This window comes from Motacilla alba, chromosome 5 (assembly GCF_015832195.1).
Source record: "Motacilla alba alba isolate MOTALB_02 chromosome 5, Motacilla_alba_V1.0_pri, whole genome shotgun sequence".
Taxonomy (NCBI): domain Eukaryota; kingdom Metazoa; phylum Chordata; class Aves; order Passeriformes; family Motacillidae; genus Motacilla; species Motacilla alba.
The window spans coordinates 25,628,861-25,654,320 of record NC_052020.1 but is presented as its reverse complement, the minus strand read 5'-3'; the positions used below and the strand labels follow the sequence as shown (position 1 = coordinate 25,654,320).

Genomic DNA, 25,460 nt, shown 5'->3' with positions numbered 1-25,460 from the left:
GAGGCAAACAGCATTCTTCAGCAATAAACCTGACATTTGCGGGAATAAAGATCTGTGCCTTTACCAAATTAGGGTGAGGAAAAAAAATAGTATGATGTAAAAAGACAAAGATGGAAAAAATGGAAAGAAAGGATGATTTCTTTCGAGCACCTTTTATTTCATTGGGAATTTAATTCTAGATGTTTGCTCCAGTGTTTACCTGAACTTGAAATAAAGGCAGGTCAGGCCACAAATGAAACAGATAGATGTCTTGGTCTTGAAAAGTTAGTATTAAATCAGAATTAACATCCTTACCAAAGCCCTGTTTGGCCACAAAATGTTTTCTAGTAATTTTAATAAAGAGAAACAATTCCAACAGAAGAGATTGAGAAGGAGCTGTTTAACCACTGTCTGCTGTGTGCATGTGAGAAAACGAAGATCTTGTCGGAGGGTCCCCTAAATCCTAAATGGTGAAGCTAAAAGGGTGAAGTTACAGATTAGCCTAAAATTGTTTGGGGTTGAGGACTGAGACTGGTAAAAAAAATCTGGGTTTTTTTCGATTGTGAAACAAAAAATGTGAACCATGCTGTTTACTCAAAAATGTTTTCTTAAATAAAAACTGAAATGAAACATTAAATAATATTGATTTGTCTGTGTTTTATGGAAGGCTGTTCTAGCATTTCATCTAGTCTCAGATGTGACAGCTACCAGCACATCTGTATAAAAATGTGATGGCTGCTGAAGACACTGCTTTCTGTTCACCCACCATGCTTCATTCTGTTTCTTACGTGGCTTGTCATTTTATATTCCCATCACAGATTGTGTTCCTGCTGAAGGAGATAGATGACTTGAAGCTTCAGTATGAGCAGATGGTCTCTGACCTCCTGAAATGGATTAAACAGAAGGTGGTGGAACTGGATGACCGTCATTTCCCCAACTCTCTTCAGGAAATGTGGCTGCTCATGGCCAACTTTAAAACCTTCCGCACTGTGGAGAAACCCCCCAAATACCAAGAGAAGGGCATGATTGAAGCTCATCTCTTCAACATCAGGACCAAGCAGAGAGCCAACAACCAACGGCCATACTTGCCCCCAGAGGGAAAGATGCTGCAGGATGTGGAAAAGCACTGGATCATCCTGGAAAAGTCAGAGCACAACCGTGGAAAAGCACTGCAAAAGGAGATGCTGAGGCTGGAAAGGCTGGAACAGCTAGCCCAGAGGTTCCTGAAGAAGGCAGCCCTGCGTGAGTCCTACTTGGAAGACATGAGGAAAGTGATTGGGAAGCAGGACTTCTGGCCAGAGAGTGTGGACAGAATGGAAGCTGCCAGTAAGAAGCTGGAAGCCATTGTGGCAGATGTGCTGCCCAGGAGGGAACGCTTCACAGCTTTGGATGAAATGGCCACTGTTATCAGCCAGGAGAACTATCACGGCAAAGATCAAATCTTGCAGAAGTGAGTGATAGCTGAGAAATTCTGTGGTGGTGGAGGTCAATACTAATTAAAATTCTGTGGTGTGGTGGAAGGAAATCAATTATAACTGTGGATCCTGTCTTTGCTCTTTATGAATAGAACTGTCAGCAATTTCTTCAAAATTCTAACTTTTTTCCTTGAATGATCAAAGCCTCAGACCAATTTGGGATGAAAAAAAAATTTTTAAGGTATTTTTGTTATATATGAAAATACACCTACAAATTTCTACCAAATATTCTATCTGCCATCAAAAAATGCTTAGAGCAATACTATTTTTTTCCCAAATCAACACATTTCTATTTCAGTCTGCAATTTGGGGAAATATGAACTGGTTAAGGCACGGTATTCTCAGATTAACTCCATTTTGGAGCAAATATTGAGAAATTATAAATTCTCTGGTTATCTCAGATTATTATATAACCTGGTCAGTGAGTTTCTGAGAATGCCATACAAGTAACTTCTCTCATGGTTTTTAATGCTTTTATAAATTCAGACAAAATCAAGACCCTCTGTGAAAACTCAGAAAAACAGTTAAAAAAGAGTAAATCAAACTACGAGATCAGATTGTGACTGATTATTCGGTTTAGATAAATGTTTTACTTTAAGCAGCCATTTAAAGAGCACTTCTTTGTTTCCCTGTATCAAGCAAAAGGATGTTTTATGAACATCCTTTTAAACAATTTCTAAATTTTAAGAAGTCAATGACAGTTGATGTGCTAGTCAAAATTCCTGTAATAACATTTTTTTACCTGTTTTGTGTTCCTGGCCTGTCCTCTTACACTGATGTCAAGAGTCATGTGTGTTCATTTAACTCCTCTAAAGCTGCAAGCACTGAGAATCCTCCAGCGATGCCCAAAGTCTTTGGTCCAGACTGGTAATTTCTTTCTCTTCCTTTGCAGGCAAAGGAGCATTTCAAAACAATGGCAGGATCTCCTGGATCAGCTGCAGAGACGAGAACAATCCCTGGGAACCATGCAGGAAATTCTGGGCCTCCTGAGGGACATAGATGCCATTACAGAGGAGCTGAAAGAGCTGCAGGTACTGAGCCCTCTCCAGCAGCAGACAACTTGTAGCGCTGCCACTGTGTGTCCCCATGTTCCAGGGACTGGCTGCTGCCAACAGGAGATAAGTCTATGAGCTATAGAAAAAATACACAATTTTTACCTAGATGCCTAATTGAGCATTTTGGTTCATCATCACAGATAACTACATGAGGAAAAACAGGCTTCGCTATAGGGGATTTCCCTAATCAGAAAGCCAGGAATCCTATTACACGGAATGTACTACAGGTTCAAGTTATATGGTAATATAAAGATGTGAAAGAGTATCTTCTAAATTTACGAGTGCAAAAGCAAAAGTGGAATAAACATACTCCTGTCTCCATTCCACATAATTCTTCTAATTAGCTTCTGGAAGTTTCTGCAGTAATTTTACAGATGGGAATTAGCTCAGGCTTACAGATATATAAGCTCATGAGAAAGAAAAGTTCCACTGTAAATGCATAGTGGTTGCTTTTAGCAAGGATTTCCACTGTTACCAGAGTGTCAGAGCACAAACTCTTCAGCATGAGAAAAAGCTGGGTTCATATTGATTTTGTAATAAAAGGAAGTATGTATACATTCTTTACCTTGAAGACAGAAAATCCTCATGGCTACTGGTTGCTTTGTACCCAAGCTGAAAGAGTCAGCATGCTATATGAAGCTGTGAATTTCAAATTAAAGCACTATCTCTAAGATATAAATACTTCTGTCCTAGCATTAGTAGGCAAAGCACATCTAATGGTAATAGTGTCATTGGAACAGCAATAATCTGGGAATCTGGGAAAAGATTGGTAAGTAGAGGTAGTAGCCTAGGATTAATAGTTGTATCCATTGATACAGTTAGGAAGAAGACAGACTGATAAGCACTTCTCATCAGTCACCAATTAAATACTATAAAGTACTTATTTTCATTATTTACATAGACAAGTAGGCTCCTCAAATGAACAAACATTGCAGTTCACACAACATAGAATGGGATATTGCAGAATTCTTCAAATACAGACTGTGAATCAATCTGCCTATAGTTGGGTCTATATGGCAAAGAGATATTTATTGCACCCACAAATCCTGAGACCTTGAGTGCTTAATTAGAAGAAATATCTTAGGTGCAAAAACAGATGCTTATTTGATGAGCCCATTACTTACACTGCAGCAGATCAAAACCCTGGATGGTTGCCATTAGCTTCTGGAATTGAAAAAAAAGTACAATTTCTCTAAATAGGCAAGTTTTTAGTTTTACCTCTCTGACATTCTAGGACATTGAGGAGCTATGAGAGACAACAGGAGCCTTTCAACTGATTTATTTGCACTGAGACCCTGGATGGGTCATCTGATCTCTGAAAATGTCTATTTTTTTCTTCTCACTTTGTAGGTACTGGTGAATTCCCAGGACTGTGGGAAGCAGCTCCTTGAAGTGGTAGATTTGCTGCAGAATCACAACTTGGTTGACTCGCAGATCTCTTCCTATGATGACAGATTGACGCACATCACCCAGAGAACAGCAGAAATCAGCAAGGACAGCACAGTTAAATCAGAATTGCTTTATGCAAAAGTTCAGATGCTTCGCCAGCTGTACCAGAACCTCATAGCTCAGAGCAAGTCACGGTAGGGCTTTGCTTGTGGCTCTGTTTTTCCTGATTAGGATACCCAATGTGCCATTCTTTAATGAGAAGGCACAGCTTCCCAGCATTTGAAATTTTGTCATTTCTCCATTTATAAAGACATAACAAAAGCAACTCGAGTATCTTGATTGCAATTGTGAAAGGATCACGCACTTTCATAGATGAAGAACAGATTCACTCTCAGCATTTATTATAACTTGCTTTATGAGAAGTCAGAATAGCAAATGGTTCTCCTCATCTCCTAGAAAAAGAAGGAAATGTAATTTTGTTTCTTTTGTCTTATTCCATAAATAAATTAATATATGACAAAGAGCAACTAAAGGCATTCAGATTCTCAAATTTTAAATATTTCTTTGATCAACCAACCACTGTCTTCATGGAATCTTAATTCTGACAGTCACACACTGGTTTTTTTCCTTGTTCAGTAAATCTCAGCTAGAAGAGGCTTTGAAGCTTTTTGAATTCTTCCGTGATTGCAAAGAAGAAGAATCGTGGATCTCTGAGAAGTGGAAGCTGGCAAGAATGACAACATTAGGGAAAGATGTCAGCCAGATCACAGCCTCTATTCAGAAGAACAAGGTATCTTACTTTGCTGCTGGTGCCTTGTCTTTGTATTAAAGCAAGTCTCTTTCAGTTCAGTCAGTGCAGCGCTTATAAGAATGCTGTCAAACTAATCCTTATCTTAAGGATAAGATAATTCTTATCTTATTTCAGAGTTTGGAATTTTTTAAAAATGTATTGAGTAGGCATTTTTTTCCCAAAGAGGGGAAGGAAAGGGTAGAGAAGGAATATGCTTCATACTGGAGTAGAAGTGGGACTTCTTGTGAAGACACTGGGCTCCGTATTAGCTAACTTTTGGTGGGCAAAAAAAATGGGTCGCTAGTTTCTGTGTTTCTCACCTTCTTTTCCCGTCCAAGAGACATGAGGATAAAGAGAGAAGTGGTGAAAGGATCAGACATGGGGCTCTCTATCAGGTTTGTGTGATAGCAGCTGAGAGTAGGAGCCACTCTTTTTTCTTGGCGGGTAGGGAATGAGCTGTGCTGATGTGTTTCCTGTTCTTGTGCTAGGCTCTTGAAGCAGAGTGCAATTCACACAGGGCCATATGTACAGATGTGATGAGGAGGGGCTGGGAGCTCAGCCAAAAGAACCCCATGCGCCAGGATGACATTCTGAGGCACACAGACAACCTCCAGAAGCTGTGGCAGCAGCTCCAAGACGAGGTGGCTGATCGCAAAAGCCGCCTGCAGGCAGCAGCCCTCATCAAACAGGTAAGAGGGTTCTGCTGGGGTGTGTGATATGTAAGACATGCATGTGGCTCAGTTCTGCCCCATGCCCTCATGTGGAAGACAACAGTGGCTGGAAAGTTTTTATCTGTTGGTCTTGGAAAAGATCTCTGGCAGTGAAGCCTCAATCCTCCTGAAAGACAGACATGAAGGAGATTTGAGCAGCTGGGAGATGCTCTAAAGGTAAAAGTGCTAATGGAAATAACTCACATGACAGTGCTAATGCAGAGTCTTTTTAGAGGGTCGATCAGGTGGCTGTGTGACATGTTTCAAAAATGAAAAAAAATTTGAAAGACCACCAACAAAAGAAATACGTTGTAAGACTTAGATTGACCATGAACTTCACAAATCCTGCAAAGCTTTTGACGCTTCCATTCTGACCTACAATTTTACTTGCACAAACATTACCACATCTGCAAATAAAGAATTTGTATAAAAGCAACATTCTTAAATCATATCACATTATCTCAGGTATTCTTAGTCTCCCTTTATTAAGATTTTGCTCAGTCTGATGTTTGAACAAAACTGAACAGCTTTTTCCTTAAGAAAGTCTAAATTCTCTCTTCTCTCTATTAAATTTTACACCATTATGGTGTTTTTGTTTTTCTTTGTCCCTCATTACAATGGGCATTCTTTGTTTCCCATTGTACCTTTATGTCTCAAACCCTTGTTTCACTCTTCTACAGCCATAGCCAGGCAGACTGCAAATTCTGGAAAGAAGTAAACTTCTGTTGTAGACCAAGCTCATTACTTGTTCCTTAAACAATTAGAAAATATCTGTTGGTAATACATAGAGATGCCTACCAACATCATACATTGTGGGTTCCTTTTATTGCTGCTGTTATGCACCATGAAGTTTTAGCTAGTTAGGAGTTTTTAAACAGCTATATAGGCAATCCTTGAATCTCTTTACTCACTACAATTCTGTGAATTAGCTGTGTTGTGAGCATGAAATACATCACAGGTTTAGGGTTTCCTTATCCATAGCTGTCACAACACCTGGAAGTAAGGTAATGGCTTCAGACCTCATGGAATTTCTCCTTATTCATAATTTTAATAAAGAGGAAGGAGCTGGATATGATACTTCCAGCATGAATCCAAGTGTTTTCCTCCCTGTGTTCCTTCAGTACTTTGCTGACATCGATGAAGCAAATTCGTGGTTGCGAGAGAGGCAGCCCCTTCTCTCCAGCAAGGACTATGGCAAAGATGAATCAAGCGCCGAAGCGCTGCTGCATCGTCACTTGCGCCTGGAGAAGGAGATTGCAGCCTATTCCTCCGAGATGAGGCGCCTCAAGGAGCAGGCTGACATTGCAGCACAGCAGGCTCCAGCTGCAGTAAGTAGAGGAGGGATTGTGTCACACTGTGTTGAAGAATGTAAACGAAATGGCTTTTCAATTATTTATTTTTTATTTATTTTATCCAAATAGAATATTCCAAATTAAGTTTTTAATTAGAATTGGGGAAAATTTTAGGCGACAAAGAAGTTCCTTGTCTGCTCATAGCACACCTAGTTAGTATTCTTTGAAGTGCTACAAATACTGTCATCCATGTTAGTACTCTCTACTGGTCCTCAGAAATACCTTCTCACTCTTTATTCTCATAAAATTATTAATTTAAATAATCTTTAAAAAGCAGACATTTAATCAAAATATCCTTACAAATTCTTCTGGTACCCTAATGTAGTGAAGAACTATCCCACAACTCCAGAAGCAACTCATACCATCCCTTATTTTTAAGACAAATGAAATGAAGTAAAGCTCTTCAGATGCCCCTCTTTTTCACTGACTAGAAAGGAAACTTTTGACCTGAGATCAGCTCATTTAATCACAGAATTCAGCGGAGGTGGATGAATGACACATTTCATAGTTTGCTTCTTTAAACATCTATATGCACTCAATGTTTAGCCCAATAAATTTGAGACCAATGGGCACCTCTTGTGGTCTTTCCTTTACCTCATCAATCCAACATTAATTTTTATTAGAGAAATATGTTATTACTTTGCTTTGAAATGTGAAAAAGCATATGACAAGATGGTGTTGATGCACAAATAGAAGTATTGATTCACTAGGGCACTTGCAGATTTTGAAACTGGAAGTGCTCAGGTACTAAAACATCATCACAAAGAGAACCATGAGCATAGTCAGTTGCCTCGCTTTGTTGGCACTTCTGAAAATAAAAAAGCTCCTCCAACTAAACAACTTTGATTTGGGCAGAAAATTCGAATTTTTACTGTATCAATAAGTTTTAAAATGAGCTGAATTAAACTTCTTCTTTAAACAGAACCCAAATATTTTTCAGGTTTTCAAATTAAATTTTCAGAATAAAGCAGTGGAAACGGTTCCCAAAAAAATAGTGGAAGTTTTTGGTTTAAAGGGTCAGAATGCTGTGATTTGAACTAGCAAATCCAAATTTTCTTTCCAAGTGAAATTTTATCCAAATCATAAATTCTTATCCATTGATTTTGTTAAATTTTCTTTAACAGATGACAAAGAGGGAAGCCCCAAGTGACTTAAACCAAAAGACAGCTAAGCTACTGTTCAGTCGAACCTGGGCGACATCTGAAACTGCATCCACTGGAACCTCAAGTCTGGATGATCATTTTCTTCCAGAGAATATCTGGAAGACCCAAGAAGAAATAGATTCACTTTATGAACATCTACAGAGCATGGCTGAGGTATAACATCCCCTTCTTCTGTGCAGTTCATGAAAAAATCCAAACCAGTGAAAAATTGAAATTAAGTGCTTTGCTGGCTTCTGCTTTTCAGTTTAATAATGTGCCTCAATCCTGTTAATTCCTGTAGGACTTCAAGCCGTGAGATTATCACTGATGTTTTGTATCAAAACAGGTTTTATGTGGGCAAATTTCCCATTTATATTCCAGTACTTTTAGTCCATGAAGAGCAGATTCTTTTGTGTAATCCTTTTCTTCTCCCCCCTTAAATGTTTGCTTGTTGTAGCTCCTAAATCACCAGGCTGTCTTGCCTGACACCAGAAAAAATAAACTGCAACCTGCATTTTATTAATATGCTGCTCTTCACTCACACCTGCTCTAATCATGCCCTAAAGACTGACACAAACATGTTGTATGTGACTTTTACATTCTAGAGACTGCTGCCTTATGTCTTCAGCAAGCAGCAGCAGGTAGCACAGCAGTCTTGCTTACTGTCCAGAGGCTGAGCACTCTCCAAATTATTCTCTTATGCTTTTAAACCACTGTTGCTCTGGAAGAAGTATTGTGATCTTAAAATTTCATGTTCTGTTCTCTTTCAGCAGTGTCTGGGAGAACTGCTAAGCTACTAATACTACGGGTATTGTAGCTTAAATGGAAGGATCCTTTTTCTGTTGCTTCAAATGGTAAGGAGTTATTACAACAATAGTTAAGTCTTCATCTCTCTTACAGAACAGAAAAAAGGCTCTGGAGGAGATGATTGGATATTATCGCTTCTGTAGCTCTTGTGAAGAATTTCAGTCATGGATGAGAGATAAAGAGAACATTTTCTGCACTCTTCAACCACAAGCAGACAATGTAGAGGTCATGCAGCAGAAATACCAGGTACCCCTTTTTCCTCTTCACAGATTACACCTTTTTAATCAATTTTACCTTAAGAAAAATTATAAAGTTGACAAATAATGTTTTGAGAGTGTTTTCATTAATTTCAACTTAGAGAGTCATGCATAGGCCAGATATTTCTTTTGTACAGACTATGCCAAATTTCTGAAGCTGATGTGACTGTGTCCCTTTATATTCCTGTGAACACAATATCCTGTACAAATACCATGTTATACAAGGATTCTTTCTGTCATTTATCTTGCATCAATTTTAAAAACTACCAAATTATGAAAAAATCCATTAGTGCACTTGCATCCGAGTGGAGTGGGACAAATGAGCACAGTGTGCACACCAGGGAGGTCAGGGGGCTGCAGGGGAATTGTGTGCACAGGTGTGCATGGAGTCAGCAGGCAGGCAAGGGGAGAAGCCGCCTGTGAAAGTGGGATATGAGTGGGTATAAGAGATTATAGAGAATTGTGTCCACAGAAATGGAAAAAAACCGCACGTTCTTCTTTCTTTTATTTTTCCATTTTAGAGATTTTTAACAGAGCTGGCTGCAGGCAAAGGCCAGCTGGAAGACATTGAAAAATTAGCTGCTAAATATGGGAAGATCAGTCCCAGCAAATATTTTGAGATCCAGACTTGGATGGAAAAGATCAACATCAGGTAAAAGTGCTACTGATAAGCAGAGGATTGTTTAATGGGGATAATTGGAGAGCTGACCATTCTAGACCCTTCTAGACAACAGTCCCACCAGAGGGAAATGAGCAGCCTTCAACTGGCTGTAGGCTGGCCCTGAGGTCAGTGCCATGTCTCCAGGACTGAGGGGGGATCCTAGGACCCTAGTTACCAAATTGCTTGAACTGTAGATATTTGTGTGTGCATGTTAAAGCACAATGTGAATTCATCTACGGGTGACAATGTTGTATTCAGAGTAGTTCTGCAGCAGTGCAGCTGATTTGGTTACTTAAGCATCAGGGTGAGGACACACTTCACAAATCTTGAAAGGAACATCAAACCATGTTTGACTTCACCAAGAGTATTTAGTACCCCGTGGGAATGTATTCCATGTCATTCAGTGGGCATGGGCAGGTCCTGATTTTGACCGTGGTTGTTTAATTGCATCGTGTTCAGAGTGTTCTGGTCACCTGAGCAGGTCCCTGTTTTTGAGATGACACTGATATGAACTTTGATGTGGTGAGGGAATGCTGGTGCTCACCCTCACCCAGCCCAACCATTTAAGTCCTGATGTAGTCTTTATACAAGACTTTTTCTGAATAGAAAACAGATATAGTTCATTTATAACAACGGCTACAAATTGTTATCTCGCTTCAAGATGGCAATCCATGGAAACACTGAAGGAGGAGAAAGGCTCTGAGCTGATTGGAGTGGCTGATGTGAGGACATTTCTTCAGGACTGTCAGAGCATAGGAGTGCTACTGCAAGACAAGATGGTCCAACTCAGGGATCTGGAACCAGGGAACTTGCCTGCTGGACTGGAGTCAGACAAGCGCAAACTGTACACAATTGAGAGAGAGGTCCTGGTGACAGAGAGGAAAATTGAATACTTGAGGAGTGTTGCAAAATCGTAAGGAATCTTCTTTATGTTTTCACTTTCTTTGCTAGTTCTCTAAGATCATGCTGTAAATTATGGCTATAAAGAGAAAGAGCAGCTTTTAAAGTTTCTCTTTCTAGAAATCCAAAGAACTCACTTGCCTGCTGGACTGAGCTGATTTCTCTTGAGTGTGGCTGGGTGACTGGGGAGGTGCTTGTTTCCAGAGTTCACAGTTGTAGAAGGATGAATACCACAGGATTGTTTGTGGCTATAAAAAATCCTCTCTCCCAGTGTTAGTTACCTATTTCAAAATGTGGAGGTATCACTTAGGTCCTGAAATAGGTTAATCAGGGGAAGCAAGGGTGATGGTAGGAGAATAGCAGATAATTGTGCAAAAAAAGTTTAAATTTGAAATATTGAGGGTTTTTACTTAAGTTTTCAGTGCATTCACAATGGGGATATGTTGCCTTAGCTGACTTTCTTTTCAATGGAACTCTAAATATCCAAATCCATTCCTTTTAAAGAGTACTGGTTCAAGCTCTAAGTAAGTGTTCATACAGTTGAATGTATTTTATTGAAGGATCAAGGACACCAACCCTGCAGAGAGCAGGGCCATCACAGAGCAGGTAGAAAACATGGAGAGGCTTCTGGCAAAGCTCAAGCTGGAGATCCAAAAGAAGCGAGACATTCTGCAGTGGGCCCAAAACCAGCAGTCCTTCCTGCAAGACAGCCGCAGGCTCCTACTGTGGGCAGAGGGCATTCGGGAGAAACTGAGCAGCGAAGAAATGGGTCTGGACGTGGGATCTGCAGAGCAATTGCTGAAGGAACATCAAGACCTGCTAATAGAAATTGGCTCTCAGAATGAAAGGTAGAGAGGTTCTGGAAGGGTGGGTAGAGTGGGGTGATATGACAGCAATACTGTGAAAATGAAACGTGTAAATCATGAACATAAATTGTGCATGAAGCTGATACCAAAATTTTATTCCCATGCACTTGAATGTTCGTAACAAAAGGAGACTGCAAAACGTAAAATCTTGTCAGCTTTTGCTTTATCCTGAATGCTGGGGGAGGGGGAAGGAGGAGCTGTATGTTTGCAGTAGAATTCCACAAGCTCTCCTGACACTCTCAGAAAGTGCCATCTGTACTTTATTCCAGGGCCCCACTCCTTCTCAGGCCTTATGCTTCCATTTGCCATCATTTTCAGTTCTTCTTCGGCACTGTTACGAATTTCCAGATACTGCTGACCCTCCTTTCCCATTAGCATGAAAGCTTACTTATGTGGACTTTCAGTCCAGAGGGGAAATCTCACCTACTGCCTCCAGCATGTATCCCTGAGCAATAAAACAGCTGCACTTTGTAGTGCATAACCTGCAGGGAAAAGGTAATAGGGAGGGAGGGAAACTTGGTGTATGGGTGCTGCCAAGAGAGCAAGGAGCTGTGATGAAAGAGAATTCATATTCCCTCATGCAGTGAGGTCTCATTTTTCTTTTTGACTCTGGGAAGATTTCTGCAGCTTGAAGAGCTTGGGCGCAAAGTAGTCCACCAACAACCCAGTAACAACAGGAGCAGAGATGTCCACCAGACCATGGAGAGACTTGCCAAGGAGAACAAAGAGCTGGAGGAAATGTGGGAAAAGCGATGGGAAAAGCTGCAAGGTGGCCTGGAATTGCAGAAGTTCAATAGAGAGGGAGACCGTATCAATGCAGCCCTCTCTGGCCATGAGGCCTTTCTCCGGGGAGATGACCTTGGGGTATGTACAGCAGCTGATCTTGTTTCCTCCTGCTTCTTCTGCCCATCCAGGGAGTAGCAAGAACCTTCTTTATTAGAATGGCTTCTTCATTCTTCTGATCACGGCATTTCCATGCTTGGGAACTAGACTTTCAGGATCTTATTAACATTCTTATGTTCTTACTCATCTTAATGAGAACAAAGCTCATTGTCCCTCAAAAAAAAATTTAAAACAGCTATGGTTGTGATTTGTTGTTGTTTGTACATGTCATATGGTTTATATAAAATTGACTTATCCATTAAAAAATAAGGTTTCCACTTTAACATAGTAATTTTTTTCAAGTAAAAGTGTAACCTTTTTTATTTAAAAAAAACCTTTTTCTTTCATTAATTTAAGAATATTAAATCATATGAAGCAAAAAAAAAATGCAGACAATATTCACAAAATCAGTGAAGAAGGAGGTTGTGGTCTCTCACTGCCTCTTGTGTTCTCAGCTGAACCCAAAACATTGATACTTTGGGATCAACTGAGTGGAATAAAGTTTTACAAGCTAGTCTTCTGTATTGCATATCCCTAGATGGGCCAGAGTGGGGGCATAAATTTAGAATGCAGCTTTTCTTAAAAGGTGAGTATGGAACCATAATGGAAACATAGAACAGAGAAATCACATATGTTACAAACCTGCTGCATGTTTGTAGCCCTGAACATCCTTGGGCTCATGCAAAATGTACACTCTATTTCCTGCCTGAGAGAGGAGGAGGAAAGTAAGGTCCAACTTTTTTTTTTTTTTTCACTGCTACAGAAACAGTAAGAACAAGAAAAGTCCTGATCAAATTTTCTTTTTCAAATGCAGGACCATGTAGATGCTGTTCGAAGCCTGCTGAAACAACATCAGGAATTTGAACAACTGCTGATGGCACTGAAGAGACGAGTGGAAGCACTCAATGAAAACGGGGTGAACCTACTGGAGAGCGGGCACTTTGCATCTCATGTGTGAGTTCATTGCTTTTTTATCTAGCCTTAATAAATGATCCAGTGTGATCATGTGAAATGAAAAATTTTTTCTGAGGAGAAAATTTTCTCTGACCTCCAATCCACAATTTGATGGATAAGGGAGCCAAAAGGAATTCTTTTCAAAAAATAGATTTACTGTGCTCTTAGGACAAATGAGCTTTAGGTTAAATGTGGCATTTGGCAGAACACTAGAATACTTTGGTTTGTATCATAAATCACACATAGTGATAAAACTTCCTTAGAGTGAACTCATTAAATGCCTACAGAAAAAGAACTCTTTAATTTGTCAGTATCACATATTAGAAGTATGGTTTGCTTTCAAAAAGTTACTGAAGACTTCACAAGCAAAATTTTTCAGGAGCAGCTCCTTTGTATTTTTGTCCAAGCTGAACTGTTGCCTGTAATTCCTTTTTCTGTGCTAGAGCCACTAGGATCTAGTAAGGGGACCCCTTTGCCAACAAGAATTAGAAATAGAGGGTTGGAATGGACCTCTTGGATCAGAAGACTGTGTTCTTGTGATCGTAAGTGATAATGTCTTGAACCCTCCCTCCACAAATTTATAAAACTACCTTTAAGATCTGATTTCTTGCCAGCACTACTACCGTTAGAAAGCCATTCCAAAGCCTCATTGCACTTACACCAAAGTGGAGGTTATTAGTTAATTATAAGTAACATAACAATACTATAAAATATACAGAGCAGAGGGAGGTCTCAGTGTTCCAGTGTATGAGTGCAGTGCACTAAGCGACACAGCCATACAACAGGAAAATCCAGAGCATCTGGCAAGCAATACCTGCTCTCCAGGTGAGCCCATGGTGATGGGACAGGGCCATATATCCCTTCTTCCTGTCAGCAAAGTGTAGAAACTAGATGACATTTATATCACAGTCATGACGCAGCATAAGCAAGGGGAACCAATATTAGTGCAGCATTCAACTTCCTGTTTTTCTTGGTAGCATTGAAGAGAGAATGGTCACCCTCCGGAGAAGGTGGGAGCAGCTGATACAAAGCAATGCCAAGCGAAAACAGAGGTTGTTGGATTCCCTAAAACTACAGGTAACTGATACTGCAGATTTGGTCAGGCACCTGTGAATTTGGAATTTTACCCTTTGTCTTAATATGAGAGAAAAACTCAAACTGCTGAGCATTCCTACTACAGCTCACTTTCTCTTTGGCTGTGGGACAGAGCTTTGTTTTCCAGATGATGCACTGTCAATAAAACTTACAAAGCTATAACCATAGAAAATAAAATTAAAAAAAAAAAAAGAGAAGATTCTGAATGAAAAATATAAACAGACAGAATGCTTTGTCTGCTGGTTAAATTTATTCTGCTTATCACTATTGTTCTGGGCCTTGATAACTTAGTACAGTTAATCAAAGCTTTGGCACCAAACTTAGTTTCTATGCTGAGATATGAAGTTATACTGCAGGATTGGTCCTCTTCTGATTAAAATATTCTATAAATGATGCAAAATTTCACTGACAATTACAGGCAACAGATTAGTAAATGTAGTAAAAAAGGGACCAAGAGATACTATGGTGGCTTAAAACCTCATCTATAGTTCAAGATCATAGTTCTTCATTAGTTAAATCAATTTAATCTTGTTTGTTTTCTGTAAGGAGTTTAATCGTGATGCTGCTGAGCTTTTGATATGGATGGAAGAGAAGTACAAGATTGCATCAGATGAATCCTATCGAGATCCAACAAATGTTCTACGCAAGCTAAAGTGGCATGAGGCTGCTGAGAAGGAAATGTTGGCTAATGAGGAGCACTTTACAACACTGATAAAGGTGAAGGCAGCTTTGGAGCCGTTTTCCATCTTGTACCAAAATTCATAGATGCTGACTGCTAATAAAGTGATGCACTGTATTTCTCCAGAAAGGAAATCAATTGATTCAAGACAACCATTATGCTGCAGTTTCTGTACAGGAGAAGATGTCAGAACTTCAGAAGAAGTGGAGGGAATTGTATGGCAAGATGATAGAGCGAGGTGACAAACTGAGACAAGCTGGACAGCAGGAACAGCTCATGGAACTGCTGCAGGTCAGGAAGTCATGAGGAACAGAGGGGAGGAATGGCCTAGGAGCCTGTTTCTTCTATTGTGTGGACACCACAGAAAAGAGAATACCTTCCAGATAGAAGTGGTTTTTAAGGTCTCCATTTCATCTACAGTTCCTGGAAAGAAACCCCAATATTATGTCCAAGCTAACTTCAAACTTATGAGCATGATAACAGTGCCAGGAAAGCATCAGGCTGTTGAACTCGGGCTCAACACTGCATCTGTGTGGCCATCCTGTACTGGGCAAACAACCCAAACCCTGTAGGGGTCAGTGCCATGCAAACATAACTGCTTGCCTGGAGGCAGTCTGGGGCCACAGGCCTGGCACTGTATTGAGCACACGGTCATCCAGTCAAATTTTATAACAAGGACAATATGCTGTGAAGCTGTTTTGAGACTATCATGAATGGAACTGCTGTTGAGTTATAGCTACAATCTGAAGTCTTTGACGATTGTTTGACTCTTTTATATTATGTTGCTGAAGATATTTCAAAGAGATTGTTTTCAATGATGTGATTTAGTGTCTCAGAGAGAAGATTACTCCAAAATAGTTTGCAAAACAAAATATTCCCAGAAGATGTCTCTTAGAGACATCCAGACATCATATTACCAAGAAAGGACAATTGGATTTAAAAATTGTGTCCAGGAAGCTGTCATAGGAGGGGGTGAGTGTAAGAAAATGAAGAAAATGTTGTTGAAAGGACAGTATGAGTGGGTTGTAATCTTTTCCTCACAGGATGCCAAAAAGAAGATAGAAAAAATTGAGAAGGTTCTTCAGGAATCTGAGACAGGCCATGATTTGCGCTCCAGCCGTGATCTACTCAAGCAGCACAGACAGCTGGAAAATGAGACACGTGAGCTGGCAGAGAAAATGAATGCCATTGTATCTCATGCAAGGAAAATGGCCACCAATCACTTTGACTCCCAGAGGATTCTGGATGAAACACAGAAATATCTGAAGAGGTACGGTGTCCCTCTGTTTTTGTCCCTGCCCACCTCTTTTGACAAATAGCATTTTTTATTCTACCTTCTAAAAAATTCTCTTGGTTGATTAAGTTTAACCCATACTCAGGAAAGATTTTTCCTCCGAGCTGGAGCAAAACTGTGCTTTGATCTGCACCTACATAGCTGCCTGTTGACCCACCTCAACCTTTATGACTGAACATTGCTCTTTGCCAGCTACACTCCTCCTCTAGTCCCTTTCTTATCCACATGTCATCTGCTGCTTTGTAAGAGGTACAGTGATCCAGCATTCAATACATCACAGGACAAACCTAGGACTTCAAAAGTGTAAATAATTTTTTCTCTGCTTACATTTAGTGTTATCGTATAGGTCTGCTTGCCAAGGGGTCCTTGCATGTGCAGCCAGTACTAAACATGGAAATTTAATTGCAAAGAAGTGTCCAGTGCTTTGAAATCTCCATGGTGGTGTTGTAGCCTGATTCCCTTGGCAGAATGAGGATAAGCTTTGTATTAACATATATTTAATGGATGACCCCTAGGTTTGAATCTTTGCAAGCACCTCTTTATGAGAGGCGTAAGTTGCTGGAAGCTGCTGTGGATCTTTATGAGTTCTACCATTATCATGACATGGAACTGAACTGGATCAATGAGCGCTTGCCTATTGCCCATTCCACCAACTGCGGGAAGTCCTTGGATGTGGCCCAAAACCTGTTGCAAAAGCACAAGGTAACTCCTTTAATCAAGTGCTTTATAGCATGGATAGCACTTCACCTCAGCCTACAAACCTGCACCCACCCCTGCACAGTCAAAGCTTCCCATGAGTGTATTCACTGATTCCAGCTCTGGTCCAGCTGAAATGGTTCAGTGGATCAACACAAATCAGCAGAGTGCTGATGATTTTTCAGAACAAATACAACATTCCTGTGAGAACTGCAAAATTTGTCGTATTATGGAGTATTATTAATGTGAGAAATTGCATAGCTCTTCCCATTAAAAAAAGGTTAAAAAATCTAGTGCATTTGACACTACATAGAAAAGAGTAAACAAAATGAAACTATTGTCATTTTCTGCTTATGGCTTCATTATAAATTCTGTATTGAAGTTTGTGAGTACTGGATTTTCCAGGAGAGCGAATAACAGGCATTTAACAATTATCTTAAATCTCTACAGATTTTAAAATGGTCTGAACAAGCTACAGTCACTGTCTTTATAAGAACAGGTTAATATTCATTTCTGGGGAGCTTGATTCTTTGCAGCAGTTCCTTGCAGCCAGAGCGGTACCTCAGCTGTCCTGTACCACAAGCAATGCTGTATTTTGCAGCACCTTAATTGCAAATTTCATGAGAACGTTTATAAGACCGGTGGGGAGGATTTATGGAGCAGTAGTACAATAGTTTTCATGGCACTGATGACAGTGTCTCTCTTTGCATCATCCTCCAGCCCCTTCATCATCTTGGATATTTTATTTTTCCATCACCAGCTCAACATTTTTTTTCTGATTCCCCCAGCTTTGTGTCTCATCCTGTGATCTGTTCCTTCTCCCAAATCTCCCTGGCTGCTGGACGGGGGAAGGGGCAGGAGCATGGTAAAGAGAAGACTTTGGTGTAGGGAAGTGAAGGGATGTGTGCTGCTTCCTTACACACCCTTCCCTCCTCTCTCGATGGCAGTACCTAGAGCAGAGCATTGTGGGAGTGGGGCTGGCACCAGCGACTGAGGCTGCAGGAATAAGACAGTCCTGGTGTCCACTTGTTGTACTCTGCCCTCTGTCACCAGCTGCCAGTTTTGCTTAGGATTAGGAGCACACAGAATTTACTTGTCCTCACATGTCTTCCTTTATTCCTATTTTTCTTTTACCTCATTCCCAGGAACTGCAGGCAGAAGTGAATGCCCACAAACAGCAAGTCCAGCGGGTCCTGGATAAAGGAAAGGCAATGATTGTAGACCAGCACCCATCAACTCAGAAAATAAGTGAGAAGTGCCAGGAACTTCTGACTGCCTGGCAGGGCTTGGAAACATCCTGTGAGGAAAGGATGAAGCAGCTGCAGCACTCAGTTGGCTTCCAGGAGGTACAAATTAAAGCACAGGTCACTTCTTCAGTCAAACAAGAGGACCAAAATGTTAAAGTGAATAAAAAAACCAGCTTTGCTGGGACTGGTATTCTCTCCAGCTGCTTGAGGCCAGACTCATGGAAATGGAGGGCTGGACTGCAGAGCTGAACGCAGCCCCCACTCTCAACCTGCTGCTCTACAGGTTCCCTTGGGTTCTATACCCATCCCGTATGGCTGTGCACAGAACACAGATTTTTCCTAGTAGTAGCTCCTTTCTCTGTGTCTATACACAGTCTCAGGCTTCAACTTATTAATGTAAGGAATCCTGAACTGGCCCTTCATACTGGAGAATTATGACATGGAAATCAGAAAAGAGGGGATTTCTTGTGCTATCCGTTCTTTACCTGTTTCACGCAACAAGTTTCCAGGCAATAAAATGACACTGAGGAGCAGATACTCTCAGAGCAAGTTAGGAATTTTGGCTTTATTCTTTTCAATAGGCTTCTGGACCTTCATGCTTAGCCTGTTTAAAAAAATAAAATTAAAAATTGCATGCAAATATTTATATTGATAATCCAAATTTTCTGTCATCACTGGGTCATTTAGGAGTGCAGTTACTCAGATAGTACATGCAGTTTTGTAGAAACAAACAGCATTTGCATGGAGTTCACAGGCCCAGCTAAAGTATGTTCCCTGGGGTATTCAATCATCTGGCCTTTATTTCCTCTATACATGAAAACTGTAGACAGTACTGTAGACTTTATGAAACCTGATTCTTACAGTGATTTGAACTTCTCAGGCAGAGGAAGGAGAAATGTCCCACTGATATTATACACTTACATATCCTGCACTGAAGTCTTCCATCTGTGATCTCTTCATTATTTTATGATTTCACAGAGAATAGTAAACTAAATAGTAAATAAAACATTACAGTAAGCCTTACAGTGCACCATCTATTTAGAATTTATGAGGCAAGAAAAAAAATGTCATTAATGTTTTGAAAGTTGAAACTCATTTGTTTTCTCTTAAACTGATAGTTTTTAATGAATACATCAGACCTGGAGGCTTGGATAGCAGAAAAATATCCACTTGTGACAAGCAAGGACTATGGTAAAGATGAAGATGGAACACTGAAACTCATCAAGAAACATAAGGTATTTCTCTGCCTAAATTCTGTAGGCTAGCCTGATTTTTGGTCCCTCTGCAGTCATAAAATTGTTTGTCGTATTGGTAGCTGAGTGCCCAGCCATCTACAAGATTTTGCATTGCTATAGGTCTACATATGGATAGATTGATAGAAGAGATCAGTGCAGTGTACTAACTTGGTTGGTAAATTGTAGTTTGGGGGAAAAGGAGGATGGTGAATATTTTCATATTCCTCTGAGGCCAAATCTGACTATCTGCTTTTCTGTTTCAACAGATGCATGCAGAAGCCTTGTAATTTTTTCCTAAAATCAAAGATGCACATAAAATATTAATCCAGGAATACTTTTCTCTACCTAATATTCCATCGTGGAATTCTAATTGTCTTTATTCATCTAATTTGTCTGAATTTCTGAACAATTTTTTTCTAATGTAGCAATAATCTAGAAAATAATCTAAAATTAATCAAGTCTTGGAAATGTCCCATCCTTCCTAAAAATATTTCTTTTTCAATCACTACCCCCTAGGTTGTTCACAGAGAGTGGCTATCTCAGACAACTGACTCAATTCACTGTTTTTCTTTGTCAGGCACTGGAGCATGAGATTACTATTTACCAAGATTTGTTGAAAGAACTGAGTGAAAGTGCCAAAACTCTTCCTCTTGTGGGCTCCATCGAGTATATTGAGGTTGATGCACCAAAGGAACAAGTTCATTCAAGACTCCAGGAGTTACAGGAGCTAGCAGCAGCAAGGTATAAACCAGAACTCCCCCTTGGATCCTAGATTAGATTCAAACCCCACTAAAATCAATAAAGAATATCTCCAGTTACTTCACTGGAATTTATATTTATTATATTATAAATAAGTTATTAATTATAATTATAATGTTGTTGTTATTATTTTTATTTTACTTCTATAATTTTATAATGAAATTATATTTTCTCCTCTTTTTTCAATTATAGTTAGGAAATTGCTTATTTCTATATTATAACTCTGAGCATTTATTAATAAACAAGACCTCTACAATTTATTCAAGGAGTTTTGCTACATATTAAGGATTTGATATTTACCAATGTCCTCTTTATCTTTAATCATCCTCCTGTAAAGTGACTTGAAGTGCCAGATTCTGGCTTGCATTTGTGGTATTTAGAATCTGCTATCAATAGGAAAAAAACATAATTAGAATGTTCCCTTAATGTTACTTGAAAATTATTTGATTTTTACATATTGTAAGGGAGACAATAATTGCACTTATTTATATACCCAGTGACTGTGCTAGTATAGAAAGGCTTTTACTCTTGAATTAATAATTTACTTTTCATTTCACTTTCTTTCAGTTATTATTACAGCAAGATATTTACAACAGGACAGTTGGCTGTACCAAGGTTTTTAACACTTTTAGTTTGTTTTCAGAAAGGAAAAAGTGTCTGAACAACTTTGATTATTTTCCCCCCATAAAAATTTCACTCAGAAAAGGAAGAGGGCTCTGCTAGCAGAATAACAAATCTGAATACTAGAATAATTGAACCTAAAGAAAATGTTTGTATTTTACTTTTCATTTTTAATCTTGTTTACAGTTGACAAAGTAAAAGCATCCATAGAAAAACCTGTGAATGAAAAGTTCAGAAAAATAAATAACCTAGAAATATCAAAACACTTCTGTGTGTTGAACACAGAAACGTTTTGGTTTTATTTTTCTAAATGTTAACCTGTGTCTTGTGGTGCCTTATTGGTGCTCTGGTTTGCACCTCTCATCTGCATTCTCCTTGGGCTGGATTCCTAACAAGTTACATCTCTTGTGATGAACATTTGTGACTCAGACTGGGAAGCCAGATTCTTCTTTCCTGGAATATTTGCACAATGGCAGGCTGGCAGATGGAAAATTGATATATTTTTTTGCTATGGAAGCCCTGTAACGTGTCTGGCTGAATTATAACATAATCTAGACCATTGGAAATATGCAACAGGTTGGAGCAATTCTGCCAAACAGGCAATATGAGAATTGCATCCAAAGGCTTTCATAGCACCTGTTTTCCTGATGCTCAGGAAATATTTCCTTCTCATTTTACAAGCAATTCAATTATCTTTAGAAAGATAGATAAGGACAGATCTGGAAAAAAATAAAGGAGATTCTTTCTCATGGAAAGAAAAAAACCCATAAAAAACAACAACAACAAACCCAAAGCAAAATAAAAAACAGAGCAGAGAAAGGGCTCAGATAGGCACAGTGCTCTTCTGGGAAATTCAGCTCATGAGATGAGCATGACCTGGCTGACAGCTGTCATTCTATAACCATAATTTCCAAAATCTGAGAAGTAATCAGTTCTTTTGTTACAGAGAATGAGTCTTGATGGTGAGAGGTTTTGGGGATTCATTGGAAGAAAGTTACTGATAGACCTTCTGTTATATTATTAATTATATTATCTTGTCTCCTTCTCCCAATAGAGGGAAGAAGCTCGATGAAACTCTTCTCTTGCATGAGTTTCTACGAGAATATGAAGATCTGGAAGACTGGATCACTCAGCAGAAACAAACAGCCAGCTCTGAAGACTATGGAAATGATCATGAACATGTTTTGGTGAGTTTTTTGAGTAACAGATAAAAAAAATCAAATAAATGTTATGTAGTGAGACTGTAAACAGATACTAAGGTTGTCATTGAAAACTTAAAAGATAGAGTAAGAAATAAGTATAAATAATTGGAAGATGGGAAGAGAAAAGGGTGAAGTGGATGGGAAGGACTGAAGAACAGGCAGAATTGCATCCTTTTACCATGAGGGTAGAGCTGTCTGAAACAGTTGCATGCTAAAATGTCTACACCTTCAGAGAGCAAATATTTTCTATTTTTAATTAGCAGATATTTCAGTATGGTATCCATTTAGGGTGTTTTTCTTTATTTTTTTTAAATTATGATTACTGATATACAGACCTCTCTAGGTATACCTCTACACATGGCATTGAAACCCATCTAATGTCAGCCTGTTACAAATTACTGTAATGACAGCCTGTTAGAAATCACTACAATTCAGCTGTTCAGAATCTTCACTTTTATAATTTATTTCAAAATAGCTTGTGTCCTAAACCTTAAAATCAGACTATATTATCCATTCACAGTACTGAATACAGATTTGCATTCATTAAGTAAAACCACTTAATTTTATAATTGAAATTCATTGTACATAGAATGTTTGTTTCTATCCCCAGTAGTAATGTTTTTGCATCCCATCTGCCTCACAAACCTCATGGTTTGCTAAGAGTTTGAAGCGCCTTATGGTCTTTAAAGGTAGAATCCAGTCATTCTCTGCAGTTGTCCATCTCTAAGTGTTATCAGCTTATTACCCGTTTTTTGGCTGTGTTCTGATGAGCAGGTATGTTTGGAAAAGAGAGCACTCAAAAGGGGTTTTCTCTTTTTTCTTGTTTTCCCTTCTAAAGCAACTTTGTGCCAAATATGATACCTTCCGACATCAGTTGGAAGCAGCTGGGAAAAGAGTTGTGGCTTTCCAGCAGCTGGCAGACAACTTGCTGAACCAAGGGTATTCTGAGTCCTGGGAAATTCGGCAGATGCAGAAACAACTAAGGTAGGAGCCTTGTGTGAGTTCTGAAATGCTTTGTCCTTTCCATCTGCTCTGGAGGAAGAGGAAGTAACAAGAAACTAGGAAGGGATAAGGCATGCCCTCCTGATTCTCTAATTGCAAACTATGTAGTTTGTTTCACTGATACAGAGTTGCTTCCAGCCTCATTTAAAAATAAACATCAACTTGCTGTTCTGGCTTCTTGTAAATTGCTCTGGAGGTGCTTTACAAGGTGAACTTCCTTTGCCCTTTGAAACAGGATCACCAGCTGAAAGGCTTGGAGTTTAGATACTTTTTATTGCTTCTTGTTTTCAAGTTTGAATCCCATCACTGCTCTGCAGAATAACATTGAGATGCTCTGAGCTTAGTTCTGGCATCGGTCCAAACTGGCCTAAGGAGAAGTGTGTCTGCAGGCAGCTGTGGTCACCACAATATAAGAGAGTTAGTAACCTATTAGATCACAATGTAAGAGAGTTATTAAGCTATTAGAGACTGTCCAAAGGAGGGCCATGAGGATGATGAAGGGCCTTGAGGGGAAGCTCCTCATATGAGGAGGGGCTGAGGTCACTTGTTCAGTTCAGCTTGGAGAAGACTAAGGGGAGACCTCACTGCAATCTGCAACTTCCTTGTGAGGGGAAGAGGAGGAGCAGACATTGATCTCTTCTCTGTGATGACCAGTGACAGCACCAAGGGAATGGCCTGAAGCTGAGTCAAGGGAGGCTTAAGTTGGATATTAGGAAAAGGTTTTTTACCCAGAGGGTGGTTGGAACAGGCTCCCCAGGGGAGCAGACACATCACCCTGAGTTCAAGAGGTGTTTGGACAAGGCTATCAGATGCGTGGTGTGATTCTTGGGGTGTTCTGTGCAGGGCCAGGAGTTGGATTTTAATGATTCTTGTGGGTCTTTCCAACTCAGTATATTCTATGATTCTATGACTCAGTCCTCCAAGTACTGCATATAAAACCTGAAAAGTGCAGCTGAGGGGGGAACTCTTAAATAGGACCATTTCTTTAAGTTCCTGGAGCAGACAGGAGGATAGAGTAGGGTGAGAGACATGCTGCCATTCAGAGACTCCAACAGAATTTAAATGCAGGAATTAAAAACTAAGCAAGAACAGCTTTTGTTTTCAGTATTTCTTTAGACTGTTGGTCTCCTTTATTCCTAGTTTAAATGTTTTACATTGTTCTTCTCCCCATTCTACCTTGAAGGAACTCTTGGGAGGAACTGTTGGAAATGACCAGATTACGAGGTGAGCGGCTGAGAGATGCTGAGGCGATTCACAAGTGTTACCAAGATCTGACAGATGCTCTGGCCCATATTGAGGTAAAACATCATAGGGAAATCTCATATAATGCAAACTTTATTTCAGGGTTTTTTTTTGGTTTTTTGTTGTTTTTTTTTTTTTATGGAATATTCTTATAATTCTCAGCATTCTTACTGCTGACTTCAAAAAAATTCTCAGTAAGAAGCCAGTGTGATTACTCATAGCATTAAAAAAATCCTGATTAATCCTTTGACATTTGACTGGTTACCTTATGAGAATCACTGGTGAAACCAGGTGGAACTGGAGCTGCTGATCTGTGGGAAAAGCTGAGAAGATCAGGGCTTGCACTAAGGTGCCTCACAGTGCAATGCATACAATGATGTTGTTTGCAGTCATCAGGCCTAAGAAGCTACTGCCTTACCATGGTGGTTCTTTGTACACTGTTGTAGTTTTGCATGTGCTGAAAAACTCTCTCTGAAAAAGGCATTTGTTTGGATTACAGTGACCATTAGCCTGGAAATTTGTCAGGCAATCATGTGACCTGATGTGAAAAGCTGAGCCAAAAATCTTTTCCTCTCATTCCAGTGCCCAGTACTGGCAGTAATTTCAAACAGTCCCAGCATGAAAACTAGGGGGAGAAGTCTCCCAAAAAAATCTTCAGCCTTCTGTTTTATCTGAACCTCCCGAAGAATTTCACAGAGAAACCACATCCTTGCTGTAATGAGAGGTGTGGTTTCCCTAACGCAGATGTTTACAGGAGGCAGTGATCCAAGGGGTTCCACTGTTTGCAATGCAACAGGGCTTTGTTTGGTTACATGTGATTAATTTTCTACTTGTTTGTGCTGGCAGAGGCTGCCCTATTCAACCATGTTATTGCTGTTTTCTTTCCCTGTCATGAAGAGAAAATCAAACGTAACATTCCACCATTTACTAGCTGGGCTTTTCAGAACCTGGTGCTTATTTAGCTTCAACGATGAAGTAGTTAATGCTGAGACAGTGACAAGTAAGGGTTCAAAAACACTTCACAGAGCAGCGGTTGGTTTATCCCCATGCTGAGTTTGGTCCAAGCAACCACATACCCTTCTTGCATTGCATCTTGTTAATAGCTTCACACCAGGGAGGGAGAGCAGTCGTCTCGTCCATCCCTTCCTGTGTACCCTGGTCAGCAACCT

General features: G+C 39.7%; 1 protein-coding gene across 1 annotated transcript in view; it reads left to right on the top strand.

The window, feature by feature from the left end:
- The window catches only part of SPTBN5 (spectrin beta, non-erythrocytic 5), a 91,036-nt gene that overhangs the window by 7,689 nt on the left and 57,887 nt on the right, over positions 1 to 25,460 (top strand). The window contains 24 exon segments of the mRNA XM_038139264.1: positions 798 to 1,429; positions 2,347 to 2,485; positions 3,860 to 4,092; positions 4,535 to 4,688; positions 5,177 to 5,377; positions 6,520 to 6,726; positions 7,875 to 8,066; positions 8,793 to 8,945; positions 9,478 to 9,608; positions 10,279 to 10,530; positions 11,078 to 11,365; positions 12,001 to 12,247; positions 13,080 to 13,219; positions 14,197 to 14,296; positions 14,861 to 15,031; positions 15,120 to 15,284; positions 16,037 to 16,263; positions 16,803 to 16,989; positions 18,129 to 18,329; positions 19,349 to 19,465; positions 20,043 to 20,206; positions 21,900 to 22,032; positions 22,886 to 23,031; positions 24,233 to 24,347. Coding sequence (XP_037995192.1) covers positions 798 to 1,429; positions 2,347 to 2,485; positions 3,860 to 4,092; positions 4,535 to 4,688; positions 5,177 to 5,377; positions 6,520 to 6,726; positions 7,875 to 8,066; positions 8,793 to 8,945; positions 9,478 to 9,608; positions 10,279 to 10,530; positions 11,078 to 11,365; positions 12,001 to 12,247; positions 13,080 to 13,219; positions 14,197 to 14,296; positions 14,861 to 15,031; positions 15,120 to 15,284; positions 16,037 to 16,263; positions 16,803 to 16,989; positions 18,129 to 18,329; positions 19,349 to 19,465; positions 20,043 to 20,206; positions 21,900 to 22,032; positions 22,886 to 23,031; positions 24,233 to 24,347 — 4,695 coding nt within the window.